This window comes from Bufo bufo, chromosome 5 (assembly GCF_905171765.1).
Source record: "Bufo bufo chromosome 5, aBufBuf1.1, whole genome shotgun sequence".
Lineage (NCBI taxonomy): Eukaryota > Metazoa > Chordata > Amphibia > Anura > Bufonidae > Bufo > Bufo bufo.
The window spans coordinates 2,481,799-2,505,888 of NC_053393.1; the positions used below are offsets into that span (position 1 = coordinate 2,481,799).

Genomic DNA, 24,090 nt, shown 5'->3' on the forward strand with positions numbered 1-24,090 from the left:
CCACATCATAATTTCTCTCTGCGGAGGAGAGTTTCTTTGAGAAAAAGGCACACGGTTGCCATTTGGCAGGAGAGGAACCCTGAGACAAGACCGCACCCACCCCTACCTCAGAAGCATCAACCTCAACTATGAAGGGTAACGAAATATCAGGTTGTACTAGGATGGGAGCGGAAGCAAAACTCTCCTTGATATTAGAAAAGGCCTTACGCGCCTCTACCGACCAGGAAGAAAAATCTACCCCCTTTCTGGTCATATCAGTGAGTGGTTTAACAACAGAGGAATAATTTAAAATAAATTTCCTGTAATAATTGGCAAAGCCCAAAAAACGCATCAGCGCCTTCTGATTCTCAGGAAGCTCCCACTCAAGCACAGCGCGGACCTTCTCGGGGTCCATGCGAAAACCAGAAGCGGAGACAAGAAACCCCAGAAATTGGATTTCTGGAACCGCAAACACACATTTTTCCAGTTTCGCGTATAATTTATTCTCCCGCAGGATGAGCAAGACCTGACGTAAGTGTTCCTTATGAGTCTTGAAATCAGGAGAAAAAATCTAAATGTCATCCAAATACACTAATACAAATTTTCCCATTAAATGATAAAAAATGCTGTTGACGAAATGCTGAAAAACGGCTGGGGCATTCATCAAACCAAAAGGCATAACCAAATTCTCAAAATGGCCCTCAGGGGTATTGAAAGCCGTCTTCCATTCGTCTCCTTCTCTGACCCTAACCAGGTTGTATGCCCCTCTTAGGTCTAATTTGGAAAAGACTTTAGCCCCAACAACCTGGTTAAACAGGTCCGGGATCAGAGGAAGCGGATAAGGGTCACGAATAGTGATACTGTTCAGCTCCCTGAAATCCAGACAAGGTCTTAAAGAACCATCTTTTTTCTTAACAAAGAAAAAACCAGCAGCAACAGGTGACTTCGAGGGTCGTATGTGTCCTTTTCTCAGACTCTCAGAGATATAAGCCCGCATAGCGACCCTCTCAGGTTGGGAGAGTTTGTATAAACGAGATTTAGGCAGCTTGGCGCCTGGGATGAGATTAATAGGGCAATCATACTCCCTGTGCGGAGGTAAACCCTGAACTCCACTCTCAGAGAAGACATCCGAAAATTCAGAGAGGAAAGGTGGTACAGTCTTAGTAGAAACCTCAGAAACAGATGTTATGAGGCAATTCTCTCTGCAAAAGTTACTCCAACCATTTATTTGCCTCGCTTGCCAATCAATGGTGGGGTTATGTTTAGTGAGCCAGGGTAGCCCCAACACTAGAGGAGTAGGCAAACCGCTAAGGACGAAACATGACACATCCTCAACATGAGCATCACTCACAATTAAACGGATATTGTGAACTATGCCCTTTAATGATTTCTGAGAAAGTGGAGCTGAATCAATAGCAAAAACAGGAATATCCTTTCCCAAAGTGCATACCTGGAAACCATCAACCCCAGCTGCATGGATTCCTGCTCAGAAGGGGCTGACAGCGACTGAGACCCCTGTGCACAGAATGAGACCGCTGCACTGTCCCGGGACTTAGTATGACAGGAAGGAGAGATCTCTCCTCTCTCTCTAAGATGCCTGTCAATACGAACAGCCTGAGACATAGCAGAATCCAAGGAGGTAGGTCTTTCATGAAAGGCAAATGCATCTTTCAATCCCTCTGAAAGACCATAGCAAAATTGACTTCGGAGTGCAGCATCATTCCAACCAGTATCAGCTGCCCATCTCCGAAATTCTGAACAGTATATCTCTGTGGATTGTTTACCCTGGCATAACAGACGTAGTCTAGACTCAGCCAGAGCAATACGATCCGGATCATCATATATCTGACCCAGGGCTAAAAAGAATTCATCCACTGAACGAAGGGGCCGTGCCCCCTCCGGCAGCGAAAAGGCCCAGGACTGAGCGTTACCCCTGAGCAGCGATATAATGATCCCCACCCTCCGTTCTTCATCACCAGAAGAATGGGGAGGAAGGCGAAAATGGAGTTTGCAAGCCTCTCTAAAACGCACAAAATTCTCACTACCCCCGGAGAACGTATCCGGGAGCGAGATCTTAGGCTCAGCACAAACTCCATGAACGCAAGCTGAACCGGTCACTTGAAACTGAGAAAAAGTCTTACGGAGATCAGCTACCTCCAAAGAAAGACCCTGAAAGCGTTCAGCCAAAAGTGAAACCGGATCCATGCTTGAGACGGTTTTGGCGGCTGATAATGTCACGGATGGTGTACAGGAAACAAGACAAAGCAATATATACAATGTCTCTCTGGATCCACAACTAAGGAACAAAGGGAGACCCCTGCAATAGACCTGCCGCTCTCCCTCACTGCTCAGCCTATGCGAACACCCCAAAGGTGGATGGCCGCATATCCACGTTCCTCGGCTATCTATTACCTGAAGACCCTACAATAGTGAAGGGACACGACCACCGGCTCCCTACACTGACACGGAGGGAGTCAGGGTCACCTGGATCCAGAAAAGACAAAATCATAAATTCATAAACAGCACTTATCTTGCAGACGACTGAGGACTGGGAACAGCATGCACACACACTCCAGGAAGTTGTATCAGCCACACACTACTGCATTATGGGGAGGAACTTAAAGGGTAGCAATCAGTCCAACTGCATGACAGCTGAGATAGACTAACGAGATGAAAAACTAAACCAAAACAAAGAAATTCAAGGAGGAGGATCTGAGAAGCTCCTGTGAGCGCTTCTCAGCTGTCTGGCTGTGACACCCAGTCATCATTTACGTTGATCACAAGAATCTGAATTACACCCCCCCCCCCCCCCCCCGAGGTCATCATAAGATTGTGTATCTTATTTCTTGACTCTATTGGTGGCCTACTATTTCTAAAGCTATTCAGGATTTTGTTGCTGCCTGTCCTACATATGCTGAGACTAAATATCAAAAATAAAGAATGGTAGGAATACTTCTCCCAATGCCTGTACCTGAAGTCTTGTGTCAGCATATTGGCATGGATTTTATTACTGATTTACCATCTTCCTAAGGATGCATGGTAAACTGGGTGGTAGCTGTTCAATTAACAAAGATGGACCACTTCGTGCCCCTGCCTAGTTTTCCATCTGCCAGTCAGATAGCTACCTTTTTTGTGGAACACATTTTTTGTCTCCATGGGTTACCCTTGCACATCATGGCTGATCGTGGAGTGCAATTCATCTCTAAATTTTGGAGGGCCATTTGCAAGCTACTGGAAGTAGAGTAGGACTTTTCCTCAGGCTATCACCCACAGACCAATAGACAGGTGGAACATATCAATCAGGTCGTGGTCAACTACCCGAGACACTTTGTGTCGACACGTCATGATGATTGGGACACTTTGCTTCCCTGGGCTGAGTTTTTATACAATAATCATTCTGGCGAGTCCTCTGATAAAATGATTTTTTAAGGATCTCTTTTCCTGTATGAAGAAGTTGAAGAAGTTGCTGGCCACAAGTGAAGAGCTTCACCACAATTTTCTCCTGGGGATAAGGCCTGGCTCTATTAAAAAAAAACATTAGAGTTAAGGTACCCTCATACAAGTTGGCACCTCGATTCATTGTCCCTTTTTGAGATTTTGAAGTAATTGAACCCGGTCTGTTACAAGTTGCGCCTCCTAATGTGCTCCTCAAGCCCGTGGTGTTCAATCGTTATTCCAGACAATCTGCTACTGATTCTTCGCCTGTAAGCTCAGAAAGTGTGTATGATGTTAACGGGGTTGTCCGGGTTAGAGCTGAACCCAGACATAAGCTCCCCTTCACTCATTTAGCCTGCATTACTTGCCCCGATGCTCCCCCTTGCACTGCGCAGTATCACGCAAGACAAGGGCTTTTTCTTCACTACCGGTGACATACCGGGCTTCTCATGGGTATGCTCAGCGGAGGCTTCCAAATGGGTGGTATTTAGCGCTGCCCTAGGCTGTTTTACCGGCTAGGTCAGCGCTAAAGACCATCCATTAGTGCCAGTGAAGTCATCGGTATCACGGTTAGGTGGAAGCCTCCCCCGAGCATACTGAGAAATAGCCAGGTACATCACTGGCAGTAAACAGCCCTTGTCCTGCGCTATGCCGCACAGGGCAAGGGGGAGCATCAGAGCTAGAAATGCTCTGATGCTCCACTCATACAGGCTAACTGAATGAAAGAGAGCTTATGTCAGGGTTCAGCTTCTTCTTGAATGTCTGGAGAGGTTTTAGTCCCAAGAAGAGATCCTTGGAGTCTGTTAAGAATACTGATGCACCTGCCTTACTTGTCCATAATAAAAAAGAGAGGACATAAGGCGTGTACTGTTATGTCGACTACCTGTGCCCACCATTGTCCCGCTCCCCCAGATGGGCACGGGTGCCACTCCACTTAACCTGCTGCTACCGCTCCACTGTTCTAGACCTGCTGCCATCCAGCGGGCCTGGCTGTCGGAGCCCCAGGTGTCTCTCTCTAGCAGGCTTCCGCCTGTTTCTTGCTGACAAATGCCTCTTCTTCCTGTCTATAGGGGCATGCACCCTAATTCTATCCCAGCCTGGGGCTGGTCAGTTCTGGGTATTTAAGGCAACTTTCCCTGTGGGAAGATGCCTGAGCAATATGCTATTCTAGCTTGCTAGTCCTTGCAAAAGTGTTCTGTTCCATTTGTCTACCCATGTACCAAAGCCCAATTCCTAACTCTGATTCTCCTCTGCCTGACCTGATTACTGTATTGGCCCTTCGCTGCCTGCCCTGACCTTTGACTGTTCTTCAGATTGTCTATGCTCTGCCTGCTCTTGACCTGTCCCTGGTTATAATTTAGCCTGATCCCTTCTAGCTCCGACTCCCATTGGTCAGCTGCCAGCCACATAAAGACTACTCCAGGAGGTAGCGATCTGGTGACTCCACTGCAGCAGTCAAGATCCCTGTACAGGGGTTAAAGGGGTATTCCAGTAAGTAAAAGTTATCCATTATCCACTGCTTGGACCCCACTAATCACGAGAATGGCGGCCTCGTGTCCCCAGCTGCTCCCCTGAAATGACCATGTGCGTGGCCGCTCCATTCATTTCTATGGGAGTTCCGGAGATAGCCGAGCGCTCTACTTGGCTTTCTCCGGAACTCCCGTAGAAATGAATGGAGCGGTCGCGCACATGTGCGACCAGCCACTCCGGTCATTTCAGAGGAGCAGCAGGGGGGCTGCAGGGGATACAGGACCCCCATTCTCGCGATCAGTGGGGGTCCCAGCTGTAGGACCCCATTGATCTGATAGTTATCCCCTATACTGTGGATAGGGGATAACTTTCCCTACCAAAATATCCCTTTGAAGGGGATGTGCCGCAAAATTTTTTTTTATAATTGTATTTTTATTGAAAAGTTAACTTTTTGTACAGAAAATACAAAATAGCGAGAGCAAAGACAGAAAAATCAGCTAAGCCGGAACGTTAAATAACCAATATAAGTTGATTTTTCAGATTGCTGTGTACTCTCCTAATTACATAAGGCATCTGAACAGTAGTCACTAAGGATTACCCCAAAGCAACCACCTTAATCTGCCAGCTTAGGGTACTTTCACACTAGCGTTTTTCTTTTCCGGCATAGAGTTCCGTCCTAGGGCCTCAATACCGGAAAAGAACTGATCAGTTTTATCCCCATGGATTCTGAATGGAGAGCGATCCGATCAGGATGCATCAGGACGTCTTCAGTTCAGTCTTTTTGACTGTTCAGGACGGAGATAATACCGCAGCATGCTACGGTTTTATCTCCGGCCAAAAATACGGAACACTTGCCGGAATGCCGGACCCGGCATCTTTTTCCATAGGAATGTATTAGTGCCGGATCCTGCATTCAAAATACTGCAATGCTGGATCCGTCCTTCTGGTTGCGCATGCGCAGACTGAAAAAAAAAAATAGAAAAAAATAAATGCCGGATCCGTTTTTCCGGATGACACCGAAAAGACGGATCCAGCATTTTAATGCATTTGTAAGACGGGTCAGGATCCTGATCAGTCTTAATAATGCCATCAGTTGGCAGATGTTTTGACGGATCCGGAACTGCCTGCCGGATTCCTCTGCCGCAAGTGTGAAAGTACCCTTAGGCATAAAAGTCATTTGACGAAGAAGGGAGATCGTACTTAGAGTGGAGTGCAGAGGAGGACAGTAACTCTCTTGAGAATGGATCAACCACATCCGCAAAATGAAAAACACCCTTCTGGAACCAAGCCCTAGTAGGAGCAGAGGTGAGGTTATCTGGTAGAAGGAGGTGATATAGGAAGGATTTAATGGACTAGTGTTGCAAAGCTAGGGGGAATTTGCTGCTGCAGACCCGCCACCTAGTGAGTGCCATGGGACCTAGAAGGCATCCAGGGGTAGATGGACTATAAGGGACTACCCATAAAAGGGAGTTTGGGTGGATAGATGCCATCCAAAGTCTTTCGATCTGCAGTGGGGGGGCTTCTTTAGATGCTGCTATCTCCTAAATGATAGCAGCTAGAAACATGCAACTGGTCTTGTTTGAAAGCTGACATTCCAACAGCAATCTGTTCAGTACAGGGGAAGATATCACTGATAGAAATGGGCATACTGTGAATGCAGCTGAAAGTGAAAGTAAAAACAGGTTTTACCAGCGTTTATTCCCGACTCGATTGCGAACAGTGATTTCTCCTCTGTTGCTTGGACTTTAGCCTGGAATGTCAGCTTTCAAACAAGACCAGTTTTATGTTTCTAGCTGCTACCATTCAGGGGATAGCAGCATCTAAAGCAGCCCTCCTTCTTCAGTTAGCTACTTTCCCCACTGCCCGAGCTGGACTCGGGCAAAACGGTTAGGTGGGTAATAAGATCAGGAACCCCAAGGCCACCCCGGGACTTGTCCGCCAACAGCACTGACCGATAGGTAAGGCCTTAGTCTTATTAGTACTGACCCTGTAAGGCTAATTTCACACTGGCGTTTTGGTTTCCGTTTGTGAGATCCGTTCAGGGCTCAGCGGTCCAAAACGGATCAGTTTTGCCCTTAATGCATTCTGAATGGATAAGGATCTGCTCAGAATGCATCAGTTTGGCTTCGGCTCCAAAGCGGAATGGAGGCGGAACGGACACCAAAACGCTGATTGCAGCGTTTTGGTGTCCGTCTGACGAAACTGAGCCAAACTGATCCGTCCTGACACACAATGTAAGTCAATGGGGACGGATCCGTTTTCACTCACACAATCTGGCACAATAGAAAACGGATCCGTCCCCCATTGACTTTCAATGGGGTTCAAGACGTATCCGTTTTGGCTATGTTAAGATAATACAAACGTATCCGTTCTGAACGTATGCATGCAGTTGTATTATCTGAACGGATGCGTTTGTGCAGATCCATGATGGATCCGCACCAAACGCGAGTGTGAAAGTAGCCTAAAGCACTTCCCAGGGACAAGTATCCATTCATTTTAAAGTGAGAGCACAAGGGAGAGAAACAAACACTAAGCCTCAACAGGGCACAAAATGTCGGACTCCAACTAGCAGAAGACTACAAAAAACTAAAGTACAAGCTAGGTTATACTCGACCAAGCCCACACCTTTGGATTAAGAAAAGAAAACTGGCTATTTCACAGAAGAAAAAAAGAAATAGCAGAAGCCGGCACTTATAAGTTACAGAGCGATGCGACTGGGGACAACCCCCTAAACCGCCCGGTCTAGGGATCAATCAGAAGAGACAACTCCCAGACAATGGGGAATGTAGTGCGTTCAATCAGGAGGATGATCCTGTGTTGGCAGTTGACTACTGGAGGATGTGCGGGAACCTGGTGACGACCCAGCCTTCTTTTTTTGCTTAACCGGAGTCCAAATCCTAGATGGTGGGGGTGGAGGAGGCTCTCTTTCCCAGTCTGGAATACTGGGCATAAGGATATCCAGGGCTTCACAAAACGGGTGGAGGTCAGCAAATGAACGGAGGGTGGCCACCCGCCCTTGGTGGCGCACTGATAAGGCAAACGGGTAACCCCATCTGTAGGCTGACGATCACAAAGGAGGGCTGCAGGTGATGTCTCTTTTGCAATGTAATCCAGGAGAGGTCCAGGTAGATCTGGAGAGGAACCCTATCAAAGTTTCAGAGGGATCTCGCTTTGGTCATGAAGGCTTCTTTAAGGGCATAATTGGGCACACAACAGATAACGTCCCTCGGATGGGCAGCCGAAGCTTTAGGGCACTATGAGCCCAGTCCAGCTTAATTGTGTGTGTAGAAGGCTCCCCCAGGATCATGTTGAATATGGCTTAAAGAAGCAAAAAGATCCTCAGCCCCAGTAGCTTCAGGGAGACCTCTAACTCTGATATTATTCCGATGTCCCTTTATCCAAATCCTCGATGTGGCGGCCCTAAGAACTGTGGCCTGCGTAGCAATAGTAGAGTGTAGTAACATAGTGACATTGTGAGCCCCCTCCAGGGAGTCCACCTTTTCAACAATAAGTTGGATGTCAGAGCGCACTGCCGCTATTTCAGCCCTGCAAGCCTCTTTAACTTCAGAAATGAGGACTCTGAAGTCCGCTGTCCTATGTCCATGTTGCTGCTGTAGAGCAAGTGTCCTAAAAGGTGTTAACAGAGCAGCAGCTCAGAGAAAATGGCTGCCCACATATTCATTCAGATCTACAAGCAGAAAATAAAGAAACAAAGTATGCAGAAGCATTCACTTCAATGGGTCTGCAAAAACAGTGGAAGGTACTCCGAGTGCATTCCGTTTCCATATTTCCGTTCCACAAAAAAGTAGTGCATATCCTATTATTGTCCGCAAATTACGATCTGAGGCCCCCTTCAAGTCAATGGGTCTGCAAAAAACGGATCGCATACGGAAACAATACGGATATGTTTTGTGGAAAAACAGCACGGAAGAGGACTTAAAATCAGAGGGGAAAAAAACTCAGATACGGAACAACGGATCCGTGAAAAACGGACCGCAAAACAACCACGGTCGTGTGCATGAGCCCTAGAGAACAGCAGCCCTGGGGGAACAAGGCGTAATCCAGGCTGGAATGTCTTAATCAGCTTCATGTTTTTCTATGGTTGTGACGTCCTGCGGGGTCTAAGAAACAGCAGCGAGCAGGCCTGCAGCGGTGTCACCCTGAACTCACTGTGATGGAGGGCGTCCAGTATTCCGGTCAGATCACCATGGAACGGAATGAGTCAAGTGTTCGGGATCACAGGCGCAGGTAATCGATTATCCAAGTAGTTTGACAACACAGTAGAGCTGCAGCAGACCGCGCCACAGCCGCCACTTTATATACAGTATGGCGAGGTGATAGTTCTAGTACTGCATACAGTATGGCGATGTGATAGTTCTAGTACTGCAGACAGTATGGCGAGGTGATAGTTCTAGTACTGCATACAGTATGGCGAGGTGATAGTTCTAGTACTGCATACAGTGTGGCGAGGTGATAGTTCTAGTGCTGCATACAGTATGGCGAGGTGATAGTTCTAGTACTGCATACAGTATGGCGAGGTGATAGTTCTAGTACTGCATACAGTATGGCGAGGTGATAGTTCTAGTACTGCATACAGTATGGCGAGGTGATAGTTCTAGTACTGCATACAGTATGGCGAGGTGATAGTTCTAGTACTGCATACAGTATGGCGAGGTGATAGTTCTAGTACTGCATACAGTGTGGCGATGTGATAGTTCTAGTACTGCATACAGTATGGCGATGTGATAGTTCTAGTACTGCATACAGTATGGCGATGTGATAGTTCTAGTACTGCATACAGTATGGCGATGTGATAGTTCTAGTACTGCATACAGTATGGCGAGGTGATAGTTCTAGTACTGCATACAGTATGGCGAGGTAATAGTTCTAGTACTGCATACAGTATGGCGAGGTGATAGTTCTAGTACTGCATACAGTATGGCGAGGTAATAGTTTTAGTGCTGCATACAGTATGGCGATGTGATAGTTCTAGTACTGCATACAGTATGGCGAGGTGATAGTTCTAGTACTGCATACAGTATGGCGATGTGATAGTTCTAGTACTGCATACAGTGTGGCGAGGTGATAGTTCTAGTACTGCATACAGTATGGCGAGGTGATAGTTCTAGTACTGCATACAGTATGGCGAGGTGATAGTTTTAGTGCTGCATACAGTATGGCGAGGTGATAGTTCTTGTACTGCATACAGAATGGCGACGTGATAGTTCTAGTACTGCATACAGTATGGCGAGGTGATAGTTCTAGTACTGCATACAGTATGGCGACGTGATAGTTCTAGTACTGCATACAGTATGGCGAGGTGATAGTTTTAGTACTGCATACAGTATGGCGAGGTGATAGTTCTAGTACTGCATACATTATGGCGAGGTGATAGTTCTAGTACTGCATACAGTATGGCGAGGTGATAGTTCTAGTACTGCATACAGTATGGCGAGGTGATAGTTCTAGTACTGCATACAGTATGGCGACGTGATAGTTTTAGTGCTGCATACAGTATGGCGAGGTGATAGTTTTAGTGCTGCATACAGTATGGCGATGTGATAGTTCTAGTACTACATACAGTATGGCGAGGTGATAGTTCTAGTACTGCATACAGTATGGCGATGTGATAGTTTTAGTACTGCATACAGTATGGCGAGGTGATAGTTTTAGTGCTGCATACAGTATGGCGACGTGATAGTTCTAGTACTGCATACAGTATGGCGATGTGATAGTTCTAGTACTGCATACAGTATGGCGATGTGATAGTTCTAGTACTGCATACAGTATGGCGATGTGATAGTTCTAGTATTGCATACAGTGTGGCGAGGTGATAGTTCTAGTACTGCATACAGTATGGCGAGGTGATAGTTCTAGTACTACATACAGTATGGCGAGGTGATAGTTCTAGTACTGCATACAGTATGGTGAGGTGATAGTTCTAGTACTGCAGACAGTATGGCGAGGTGATAGTTCTAGTACTGCATACAGTATGGCGAGGTGATAGTTCTAGTGCTGCATACAGTATGGCGAGGTGATAGTTCTAGTGCTGCATACAGTATGGCGAGGTGATAGTTCTAGTGCTGCATACAGTGTGGCGATGTGATAGTTTTAGTACTGCATACAGTATGGCGAGGTGATAGTTCTAGTACTGCATACAGTGTGGCGATGTGATAGTTCTAGTGCTGCATACAGTATGGCGAGGTGATAGTTCTAGTACTGCATACAGTATGGCGAGGTGATAGTTTTAGTACTTCATACAGTATGGCGATGTGATAGTTCTAGTACTGCATACAGTATGGCGATGTGATAGTTCTAGTACTGCATACAGTATGGCGACGTGATAGTTCTAGTACTGCATACAGTATGGCGAGGTGATAGTTCTAGTACTGCATACAGTATGGCGACGTGATAGTTCTAGTACTGCATACAGTATGGCGAGGTGATAGTTTTAGTACTGCATACAGTATGGTGATGTGATAGTTCTAGTACTGCATACAGTATGGCGATGTGATAGTTCTAGTACTGCATACAGTATGGCGAGGTGATAGTTCTAGTACTGCATACAGTGTGGCGAGGTGATAATTCTAGTGCTGCATACAGTATGGCGACGTGATAGTTCTAGTGCTGCATACAGTATGGTGAGGTGATAGTTTTAGTACTGCATACAGTGTGGCGATGTGATAGTTCTAGTACTGCATACAGTATGGCGATGTGATAGTTCTAGTACTGCATACAGTATGGCGATGTGATAGTTCTAGTACTGCATACAGTATGGCGATGTGATAGTTCTAGTACTTCATACAGTATGGCGAGATGATAGTTCTAGTACTGCATACAGTATGGCGAGGTGATAGTTCTAGTACTGCATACAGTATGGCGATGTGATAGTTCTAGTACTGCATACAGTATGGCGACGTGATAGTTCTAGTACTGCATACAGTATGGCGAGGTGATAGTTCTAGTACTGCATACAGTATGGCGATGTGATAGTTCTAGTACTGCATACAGTATGGCGAGGTGATAGTTCTAGTACTGCATACAGTATGGCGAGGTGATAGTTCTAGTACTGCATACAGTATGGCGAGGTGATAGTTTTAGTACTGCAGACAGTATGGCGAGGTGATAGTTCTAGTACTGCATACAGTATGGTGATGTGATAGTTCTAGTACTGCAGACAGTATGGCGATGTGATAGTTCTAGTACTGCATACAGTATGGCGAGGTGATAGTTCTAGTACTGCATACAGTATGGCGAGGTGATAGTTTTAGTGCTGCATACAGTATGGCGAGGTGATAGTTCTAGTACTGCATACAGTATGGCGAGGTGATAGTTTTAGTACTGCATACAGTATGGCGAGGTGATAGTTCTAGTACTGCATACAGTATGGCGATGTGATAGTTCTAGTACTGCATACAGTATGGCGAGGTGATAGTTCTAGTACTGCATACAGTATGGCGATGTGATAGTTCTAGTACTGCATACAGTATGGCGATGTGATAGTTCTAGTACTGCATACAGTATGGCGATGTGATAGTTCTAGTACTTCATACAGTATGGCGAGATGATAGTTCTAGTACTGCATACAGTATGGCGAGGTGATAGTTCTAGTACTGCATACAGTATGGCGATGTGATAGTTCTAGTACTGCATACAGTATGGCGACGTGATAGTTCTAGTACTGCATACAGTATGGCGAGGTGATAGTTCTAGTACTGCATACAGTATGGCGATGTGATAGTTCTAGTACTGCATACAGTATGGCGAGGTGATAGTTCTAGTACTGCATACAGTATGGCGACGTGATAGTTCTAGTACTGCATACAGTATGGCGAGGTGATAGTTTTAGTACTGCAGACAGTATGGCGAGGTGATAGTTCTAGTACTGCATACAGTATGGTGATGTGATAGTTCTAGTACTGCAGACAGTATGGCGATGTGATAGTTCTAGTACTGCATACAGTATGGCGAGGTGATAGTTCTAGTACTGCATACAGTATGGCGAGGTGATAGTTTTAGTGCTGCATACAGTATGGCGAGGTGATAGTTCTAGTACTGCATACAGTATGGCGAGGTGATAGTTTTAGTACTGCATACAGTATGGCGAGGTGATAGTTCTAGTACTGCAGACAGTATGGCGATGTGATAGTTCTAGTACTGCATACAGTATGGCGATGTGATAGTTCTAGTACTGCATACAGTGTGGCGATTTGATAGTTCTAGTACTGCAGACAGTATGGCGATGTGATAGTTCTAGTACTGCATACAGTATGGCGATGTGATAGTTCTAGTACTGCATACAGTATGGCGACGTGATAGTTCTAGTACTGCATACAGTATGGCGAGGTGATAGTTCTAGTACTGCATACAGTATGGCGACGTGATAGTTCTAGTACTGCATACAGTATGGCGAGGTGATAGTTCTAGTACTGCATACAGTATGGCGATGTGATAGTTCTAGTACTGCATACAGTATGGCGATGTGATAGTTCTAGTATTGCATACAGTATGGCGATGTGATAGTTCTAGTACTGCATACAGTATGGCGAGGGGATAGTTCTAGTACTGCATACAGTATGGCGAGGTGATAGTTCTAGTACTACATACAGTATGGCGAGGTGATAGTTCTAGTACTGCAGACAGTATGGCGAGGTGATAGTTCTAGTGCTGCATACAGTATGGCGAGGTGATAGTTTTAGTACTGCATACAGTATGGCGAGGTGATAGTTTTAGTACTTCATACAGTATGGCGAGGTGATAGTTCTAGTACTGCATACAGTATGGCGAGGTGATAGTTCTAGTACTGCATACAGTATGGCGAGGTGATAGTTCTAGTACTGCATACAGTATGGCGAGGTGATAGTTTTAGTACTTCATACAGTATGGCGAGGTGATAGTTCTAGTACTGCATACAGTATGGCGAGGTGATAGTTCTAGTACTGCATACAGTATGGCGAGGTGATAGTTCTAGTACTGCATACAGTATGGCGACGTGATAGTTCTAGTGCTGCATACAGTGTGGCGAGGTGATAGTTCTAGTGCTGCATACAGTGTGGCGATGTGATAGTTCTAGTACTGCATACAGTATGGCGAGGTGATAGTTCTAGTACTGCATACAGTATGGGGATGTGATAGTTCTAGTACTGCATACAGTATGGCGAGGTGATAGTTCTAGTGCTGCATACAGTATGGCGAGGTGATAGTTCTAGTACTGCATACAGTATGGCGAGGTGATAGTTCTAGTGCTGCATACAGTATGGCGATGTGATAGTTCTAGTACTGCATACAGTATGGCGAGGTGATAGTTCTAGTACTGCATACAGTATGGCGAGGTGATAGTTCTAGTACTGCATACAGTATGGCGATGTGATAGTTCTAGTACTGCATACAGTATGGCGAGGTGATAGTTCTAGTACTGCATACAGTATGGCGAGGTGATAGTTCTAGTACTGCATACAGTATGGCGATGTGATAGTTCTAGTACTGCATACAGTATGGCGAGGTGATAGTTCTAGTACTGCATACAGTATGGCGAGGTGATAGTTCTAGTACTGCATACAGTATGGCGAGGTGATAGTTCTAGTACTGCATACAGTATGGTGAGGTGATAGTTCTAGTACTGCAGACAGTATGGCGAGGTGATAGTTCTAGTACTGCATACAGTATTGCTATATTTACTAGAATTATAAATGAGATTCTGAGCGCACATTATGATCCAACTGTGGGAGCCCATCTGCCTGTGACAATATAATTAAATATTAGTTTGCAGATCTCTTCACGCCCTGCAGGGTGCTGCCAGATCCTTGGGAGTGTTTGCTTAGCATCACAGCAGATTCACTTTGTTAGGTGCCAAATTTGGGGGTCATTTATCATTCTGAAATACTCCGAAATTAGGTGTATTTAAGGCGCAAGAGCTTGTTCCTGGACTTGGCTGTGTATGTTAGCAGGGGCTGGGGAAGCATGGGGACTGCACATAGGGAAGGCACACACCTTTCCTATAGCATGTGGGCCGAATACACCTAGCCTATAAGCAGACACTTGGCTCTCTACAGGTGAAACTCAAAAAATTAGAATATCGTGTGAAAGTCCATTTATTTCAGTAATGCAAATTAAGAGGAATTGCATTAATGCAGCTTAAAATTAGAATTTTGTGAAAAGGTTGAATCTTCTCGGCTCAGAGTGTCAGACTCTAGTCATTAATCCAGACCCCCTGAGCAAAGGGGACCTGAGATTGAGACTTTGGGGTTTCAAAAGCTGTAAGCCATAATCATCCAAATTATAACAAGTAAAGGCCTGAGATATCTCGCTGCCTGTAATGAGTCTCATATGATAGTTTCACCTTTTAAGTTGCATTACTGAAATAAACAAACTTTGCACAATATTACATTTTTTTTTAGTCTACGTGTATGTTTCCCTACAAAGCATAATCCAGTGAGTACAGAGAATGTCCCCCGAGATGTGAGCTGCTATATGGCCCTGACTACCTGTCCATGTGCCTGCAGATGGAGCTTTCCCTTAAAACAGCTCCGAAGGGTCAGAAAAGGTCCATATTTCTTTGGATTATTCCTGTTTTGCATCACAGGCAGGGACCATTCATTCAGCAGACCAGATCTCCACTACTTGGTCCATTGAGCTGAACCTTGATCTGGTAGAAAACAAAATTAATGGACAAGCACAATCTGGCAGAATGCCTTCCGGATCTCGATTTCAGCAACTGTTTGCTTTCATAGCTCAATGTTCTCCTCCATGTATTATTCATGGTTTGTCTTTCTTTATCTGTATAATCAATAAAAAGATATTTGATTATAAAAGAGAATTCCTTCCAGATCTTACTGACCACCAGACAGTACTGGTACCTGTGACCTGTATAACAATGGCTGACCCCTTTCCACGTCTGTCCGGCTACAATACTCACACTTTGATTAATTACCTCATGTTCCCCGTGGAGTCTGCATAGAGAATTACGCATCACACCGGTTACGGCTACTTTCACACTTGCGGCAGAGAATTCCGGACGCAAACGGATGCATTTGTGAGACGGATCCGGATGTGCAGTTGTGTAATTAATGGTACTTTATTCACACCTCTATATTTCAACAGACAAAGGTAGGCAATGTTTTGAGGTTGTCAATGACCTTATTCGGGTGGAGCGTACAGTCTGTGCACAAGAGGCAGGCGTGGGCCTCCACTGCTCAGTATGATGTGTGTAAACTTCATTCTCTGCAGCCCTCCGCAGACAGGCAGGTGTCCAGCCTCTGTTATGGGGTACATTTGTAGGATGTGTATACAGTTGCAAGAAAAAGTATGTGAACCCTTTGGAATGATCTGGATTTCTGCACAAATTGGTCATAAAATGTGATCTGATCTTAATCTAAGTCACAACAATAGACAATCACAGTCGGCTTAAACTAATAACACACAAAGAGTTAAATGTCACCATGTTTTTATTGAACACACCATGTAAACATTCACAGTGCAGGTGGAAAAAGTATGTGAACCCTTGGATTTAATAGCTGGTTGAACCTCCTTTAGCAGCAATAACTTCCACCAAACGTTTCCTGTAGTTGCAGATTGTAACGGACCGTTTCAGCAGACAAGGGGTTAAAATCCGTTTAGGCGATATGCCCCTTTCTGAGAGACAGGCACAGCTACTGCAGAACACCAAACCCCCGAAGAGACTGGATCCTCACGAATAGCTGCTAGCAGACAAACAGGAATCAGCTTACACTCCTGACAATCAGTCTCTAACAGCATACAGCGGATCCCCCCAATAACGAGACAAGGCTCCGTGTTGAGGGTCAAGCAGTGGTCTGAGGTCCTGGCACACCCAGCCTGGTTTTTATTACAGTTGTTTGCAAATACAGGTCCGCCCACAGGGAGGTATAAAACAACCAAGCCCATCTGGTGTACACGCCCCTAGGGGACCAGAATGAAGACTGTGACATAGGACAGATATGCAGCACTGTAGGATACACAGAGACAATACATCATGGTTTCCTCCTCTCTGTCCCGGAGACACCCGAGGCGTAATCCAATTATCTCTCAAGACAAAGAGAAATCACCAATACACATGTGCAGACAACAGGACAGACATCACCCTTTAAACACACAATGGGACAATGGAACAATAGAAACACACCCAGCATTTTCCTCCCAAGCTGACAAGTTACACTTATTATAAATTGTTACAACTTTGTGAGTTTACATTGTCCATACATATAACTTACATCAATTTAAACAGTATAACTTGGGGACAAACCTATCCAAAATTCACTTGAATCGGTTCAGGGGTTTAAAAGTTAGTATGGGCCATAATCCTGAGGCAAGAGGCTGATAAACAGGCCTCTCCAAAACCCAGTGGCGAGGTTGGTTTCGCCACACATCCCCCCCCCCCCCCCAGGGAAGACTAACCAGATACCTGACCTCATGCCAGTCGGTACCCGAGTTAGTCTGGCAGCCCACCCACAACCCAATACTGGACCTGTTGCATTTGGTAGCCTGTCTCTGTCCAGTGAGTCCACCAAGGTTATGTTGGAAGCTGGTACTCCCGGTCTCTGTGTTGCTCCCTGGCTTAGAGTCTGGTTGTTGGAGGGGGAGACCGACTGTCTCCCCTTTGGATACCCAGCTTTGCTGCTGGAGGGGGAGACCGACTGTCCCTACCCCCTGTGCGGTAAGTGCAGAGACAACGGTCCCATCTGCACTGTTGTGGGGCTTACTGTCTCCCCCTGGTGCGTTAAGCTGCCGCTGGGGAGAGGGGGTAACGAGCTCCTCTCCCATACATACTTCCAGCCGCTGGGGAGGGCGACCGACCGTCTCCGCTCCCAATACAGTGTCCTGCTGCTGGGGAAAGGAGACTGGGCTCTCTATTCCCTGCTGGACACTCTGCCGCTGGGGAATGGAGACTGGGCTCCCAATTCCCAAAAAATCACGCTGCTGCTGGGGGGCAGGAACAACTACCTCTGCCCCCTGTAACTCAGCCTGCCACTGGGGAGGGAGGACGCTGCTCTCCTCTCCCTGCATTTCACACTGCCTTCCCGGCATATCACTCTGCTGCTGGGGGGCAGGAACAACTACCTCTGCCCCCTGTAACTCAGCCTGCCGCTGGGGAGGGAGGACGCTGCTCTCCTCTCCCTGCATTTCACACTGCCTTCCCGGCATATCACTCTGCTGCTGGGGGGCAGGAACAACTACCTCTGCCCCCTGTAACTCAGCCTGCCGCTGGGGAGGGAGGACGCTGCTCTCCTCTCCCTGCACTTCACACTGCCGCTGGGGAATGGAGACTGGGCTCCCGATTCCCTGCTGGACACTCTGCCGCTGGGGAGGGGAGACTGATCTCTCTCTGTCCCGCAACTGTAACATCCGGTGGAGGTCCACCCAACGTGGCAGCTGACCGTCACCTTCTGCCCGGTATAGTAGGGTCTTGAACACTAGACTCCTCACGAACTTCACGTATTTCTCAGCTGGATTGGGTCCGAAGAAGTTCAGCCGCAACCACATCATACGGTCAAATTCCTCCACAGAGTATCTGTACTCCACTGCTGGTTCCATCCTGGTGCTTTTAGGGTCGCTGTACTGAGACATGCGTTGCCCTTAAGTTGTAAAATCCAAAGAAATGGTGTCTCCTGTAGCTGTCCTTCTGGCTGTAGGAACGATCCCGCTGCTTGCCACCAATGTAACGGACCGTTTCAGCAGACAAGGGGTTAAAATCCGTTTAGGCGATATGCCCCTTTCTGAGAGACAGGCACAGCTACTGCAGAACACCAAAACCCTGAAGAGACTGGATCCTCACGAATAGCTGCTAGCAGATGAACAGGAATCAGCTTACACTCCTGGCAATCAGTCTCTAACAGCATACAGCGGATCCCCCCAATAACGAGACAAGGCTCCGTGTTGAGGGTCAAGCAGTGGTCTGAGGTGCTGGCACACCCAGCCTGGTTTTTATTACAGTTGTTTGCAAATACAGGTCCGCCCACAGGGAGGTATAAAACAACCAAGCCCATCTGGTGTACACGCCCCTAGGGGACCAGAATGAAGACTGTGACAGATATGCAGCACTGTAGGATACACAGAGACAATACATCCCCACAATGCATCATGGTTTCCTCCTCTCTGCCCTGGAAACACCCGAGGCGTAATCCAATTATCTCTCAAGACAAAGAGAAATCACCAATACACATGTGCAGACAACAGGACAGACATCACCCTTTAAACACACAATGGGACAATGGCACAATAGAAACACACCCAGCATTTTCCTCCCAAGCTGACAAGTTACACTTATTATAAATTGTTACAACTTTGTGAGTTTACATATAACTTACATCAATTTAAACAGTATAACTTGGGGACAAACCTATCCAAAATTCACTTGAATCTGTTCAGGGGTTTAAAAGTTAGTATGGGCCATATTCCTGAGGCAAGAGACTGATAAACAGGCCTCTCCAAAACCCAGTGGCGAGGTTGGTTTCGCCACACAGATCAGACGTGCACAACGGTCAGGAGTAATTCTTCACCATTCCTCTTTACAGATCTGTTTCAGTTCAGCAATATTCCTGGGATGTCTGGTGTGAATCGCTTTCTTGAGGTCATGCCACAGCATCTCCATCGGGTTGAGGTCAGGACTCTGACTGGGCCACTCCAGAAGGCGGATTTTCTTCTGTTTAAGCCATTCTGTTGTTGATTTACTTCTATGCTTTGGGTCATTGTCCTGTTGAAACACCCATCTTCTGTTGAACTTCAGCTGGTGGACAGATAGCCTTAAGTTCTCCTGCAAAATGTCTTGATAAACTTGGGAATTCATTTTTCCCTCGATGATAGCAATCTGTCCAGGCCCTGATGCAGCAAAGCAGCCCCAAACCATGATGCCCCCACCACCATACCTCACAGTTGGGATGAGGTTTTGATGTTGGTGTGCTGTGCCTCTTTTTCTCCACACATAGTGTTGTGTTTTTCTTCCAAACAACTCAACTTTGGTCTCATCTGTCCACAGAATATTTTGCCAGTACTGCTGTGGCACATCCAGGTGCTCTTGTGCAAACTGTAAACGTGCAGCAATGTTTTTTTTGGACAGCAGTGGCTTCCTCTGTGGTGTCCTCCCATGAAATCCATTCTTGTTTAGTGTTTTACGTATCGTAGATTCGCTAACAGGGATGTTAGCACATGCCAGAGACTTTTGTAAGTCTTTAGCTGACACTCTAGGATTCCTCTTCACCTCTTTGAGCAGTCTGCGCTGTGCTCTTGCAGTCATCTTTACAGGACGGCCACTCCTAGGGAGAGTAGCAGCAGTGCTGAACGTCCTCCATTTATAGACAATTTGTCTTACCGTGGACTGATGAACAGCAAGGCTTTTGGAGATACTTTTATAACACCTTTACAGCTTTATGCAAGTCAACAATTCTTAATCGTGGGTCTTCTGAGAGCTCTTTTGTGCAAGGCATCATTCACATCAGACAATGCTTCTTGTGAAAAGCAAACCCAGAACTGGTGTGTGTTTTATATAGGGCAGGGCAGCTGTAACCAACACCTCCAATCTCATCTCATTGATTGGACTCCAGTTGGCTGACACCTCACTCCAATTAGCTCTTGGAGATGCTATTAGTCTAGGGGTTCACATACTTTTCCCACCTGCACTGTGAATGTTTACATGGTGTGTTCAATAAAAACATGATAACAGTTAACTCTTTGTGTGTTATTAGGTTAAGCAGACTGTGATTGTCTATTGTTGTGACTTAGATGAAGATCAGATCACATTTTATGACCAATTTGTGCAGAAATCCATATCATTCCAAAGGGTTCACATACTTTTTCTTGCAACTGTAAATGCAGGAAGCAGGATTCTCTGACGGAATTCAGTAAACTAATGTTAATGGGTTCCCATGGTCGGTTCTCCAGTTCTGGGGTACATTTGTAGGATATGTAATTATGTATATACAATGTGTGTAACTCAAGTAACAGGATTTTCGGACACATTTTTGGGAAACACTATCCCCTGAATGGGATGTTTTCGCAGAAGTTACATGGATTTCATCATCCATGATTCAAACAAATGAGATTTGTGAAGTAAAAACTGTAATGTTTGTGATCTCCCTTCTGCTTCTCACCCTAAATCTTTATGTCCTTTAACATGAGGACCTTCTCTGGTCTATTAGCTTGCAGAACTCAATCTTGTCTACATTCGGTCAGCAGATGACATCCCGTCCCTCCACCACTGTGCTAGTCCTCATTTCCAAGGTCCTCTTTTGTACATAGTTCGGTCAGCTGTGTGACTGCAGGTTACCGTTCACTTTCTGTTACGTGAATTATTGTCGGATACTTTTCTTTCCATTTTAGATATTGAAGTTCCGACATTCAGTTCCTGAAATCTGACCATCAGATCCTGAGCTTGGAAACCAATACACCAGATCTCGTAGACAAGGACAGACTTCTGGTTACCAAATAACTATCTCAACTATATGAAGCAAGATGAAACGATGTGGCCAAGATCCAGCAAAGCCACATTAACAGGTCAACTCTTAATCTACCCAGATCACAAATTGGTCAAAAACTAACCCTGCAGGAACATGGCGGTCATCCTGCATATTCTCTCCTGCTTGCTGGGCCTAGGTTCCTGGGTTGCCATCAATGGGGTATGGGTGGAGCTGCCTCTCTTAGTGCCTCATACCCCAGAAGGCTGGGAGCTTCCCGCGTACCTGTCTCTACTCATTCAGTTTGCTAACATTGGGCCACTGACTGTTACACTTACCCATAAGTTTTGTCCAGGAAGTCTCAGGGAGGGATTGGTAATATTTGTGATTTTGGCAGTAGGTGTTGTCTCCTGCATCTTGCTGGCTTTCCTCTGGCAGGAAACGAGTTGGGTGGGTTCATCACGGAGAAGTACTGCTCTTCTGTGTCTCCTCTTCTTCCTCTCATTGGTGGACTGCACTTCTTCAGTTACTTTTCTTCCTTATATGACTCGTCTCCGGCCAAATTACCTTATCTCATACTTCATTGGAGAGGGTCTAAGTGGGCTGATGCCAGCATTACTGGCTTTGGCACAAGGTGTTGGTGTAATGAGCTGTCAACCAATAAACATAACAGAACCAAATGGATCGTATGCCATAGGAAACCTAACAGCTGTCTACCAGCCAGCCAGATTCCCAACATGGGGCTTCTTTTTGTTTCTGGCGGGTATGATGGGTCTTTGTCTAATTGCCTTCATCATCCTTCACAAGATGCCCAAAGTGGAGGGCCACCAAGAGGCAGGTATAAGCAAGAGAAGGAAAAAAGAATCTTGGAACACAGGAGTTGAGCAGAAGCCAATGATGGGGGAGGATGAGACTGGAAAGGAGGATGCAAAGAAAGAAGTAGGAAAGTACTCAATGTGGGAGAAGGTCTTCATCTACCTCATCCTGGCCTGGGTCAACGCTTTGACGAATGCAGTGCTGCCATCTGTCCAGACTTACTCCTGCATGCCTTATGGAGGACGCGTTTATCACCTGTCTGCCACACTAGCTTCCATTGCAAACCCAGCAGCATGCGGCATTGCCATGTATCTACCCACCAGGTAAGAGAATACTAGCACAGTTTGTATCATCACCAGTATATATCACATACATGAAGCTGTACGTTGGCAGTCATCTTGTGCAAAAAAAATATCATACACTAATATTCCACCTGGTTATACACGATGAAGCCATGACACGTGGTTCTTAGGGCAGTATCTCACAAGCCATCACACTTGCCATATAAAGAGTGGTAATCAGTCCCATAGTAGACTCACGTTCAATATTGTCTATGAGCGCACAGGAGAAGAGCAAGTTTGGAGGTCTTGTAGGACAATAACATGCTGGATGCACAAAGTCCACCATATGTAGTGTTGCTTATAGGTATCTAGTGCAAGGCTGTTCCTCTTACACGGTGCGTGTAATTTCCCAGGAGATTCTCACGTTGCTCACATCATATATTGTCCTGTACATTCCCTGAAATGAGATAATCTTTCATTGAACACTTTTGGATGTCCTGTAGGTGTCTCCTGACTGTAAGCGTTCTGACGGCGATCGGTTCCGGGATTGGCTCATACATTATGGGTATGGCAGTGTTAAGCCCATGTCCACCTCTTCTCATGGATAACATTGGAGGCATCCTCATTGTACGTATCTAAATGTTCCTTGTTTAGTGCTCTCATTAAGAGAAAATAATTTTTTGATACCTTTTAATGGCTAACAAAGATAGAAGTAATGAGGTTACATAGCGAGCTTTCGAGATATCACCAGTCCCTTCATCAGGTGGACTACAAGAACATATGAAGAAACAGTAATATATACAATAAGAACAGAGACATGGGGGAATGAATGGACATTTAAAAGATGTTCCTTTTCACCATTGTGAGCTTTCTCCCGGGCACTGGTCATGGAGCTGCTGCTGGGCTGGCACCTCGAGTCTGTAAGTAGTCTGTGCAGAAGTCACATCTCTACAAGGTAATGGACATTCCCATGTAAATGCATGCTTGATTCAGCTGAGCATGCAGGTGTGTGAATATAGAGAATGCTCCCTGACAGTAATCATCAGGGCCATAATCCAGTAGTGACAGTAATGTTATCGGGCTGGATAGCGGATGGATTACAGGAAACAGCCATGGTCGCGGCCAGTACAACCAGTGATCACAGTAAAACCAGTAGCTAATACCATCAGTAAAACATTATTCTGTGGTCGTATTGGGATCATATTCTATGAGCATCGTTATGACAGACAATTACACTAAATGATCACACAAACCACTAACGACCACTATGGAGTCACATTCACCCTGTATATCTACGGTACACAATGACAATTGACCGTATGAGCACATGGCAATTTTCGGTTTTTACATTTAAATTTTATACTGTCTGCCTTCCCGGAGCTATAACTTTGTTATTTTTCTATTCACATACCTGTATGAGGACTTGTCTATAGCGTGACAAATTGTACTTTCTAATGGCACCATTCACTGTTCCATACAATGTGGTGGGAAGCTGGGACACCACATTTATATCGTTTTATGGGTTTTGTGTTTACAGCGTTCTCTATGAGATAAAACTGACCTGTTCTCTTCATTCTCCGGGTCAGTACGATTACAGTGATACCACATTTATATAGTTTTATGGGTTTTGTGTTTACAGCGTTCCCTATGAGATAAAACTGACCTGTTCTCTTCATTCTCCAGGTCAGTACGATTACAGTGATATC

The 24,090-nt window shown here is 45.7% G+C and overlaps 1 protein-coding gene across 1 annotated transcript in view; it reads left to right on the forward strand.

The window, feature by feature from the left end:
* Positions 1-24,090, forward strand: part of LOC121001778 (solute carrier family 52, riboflavin transporter, member 3-B-like) — a 63,715-nt gene that overhangs the window by 32,353 nt on the left and 7,272 nt on the right. The window contains exons 2-3 of the mRNA XM_040432992.1: positions 21,214-22,426; positions 22,888-23,011. Of these exons, the coding sequence (XP_040288926.1) occupies positions 21,444-22,426; positions 22,888-23,011 (1,107 nt within the window). The 5' untranslated portion in view covers positions 21,214-21,443. The remainder of the gene's footprint in view (positions 1-21,213; positions 22,427-22,887; positions 23,012-24,090) is intronic.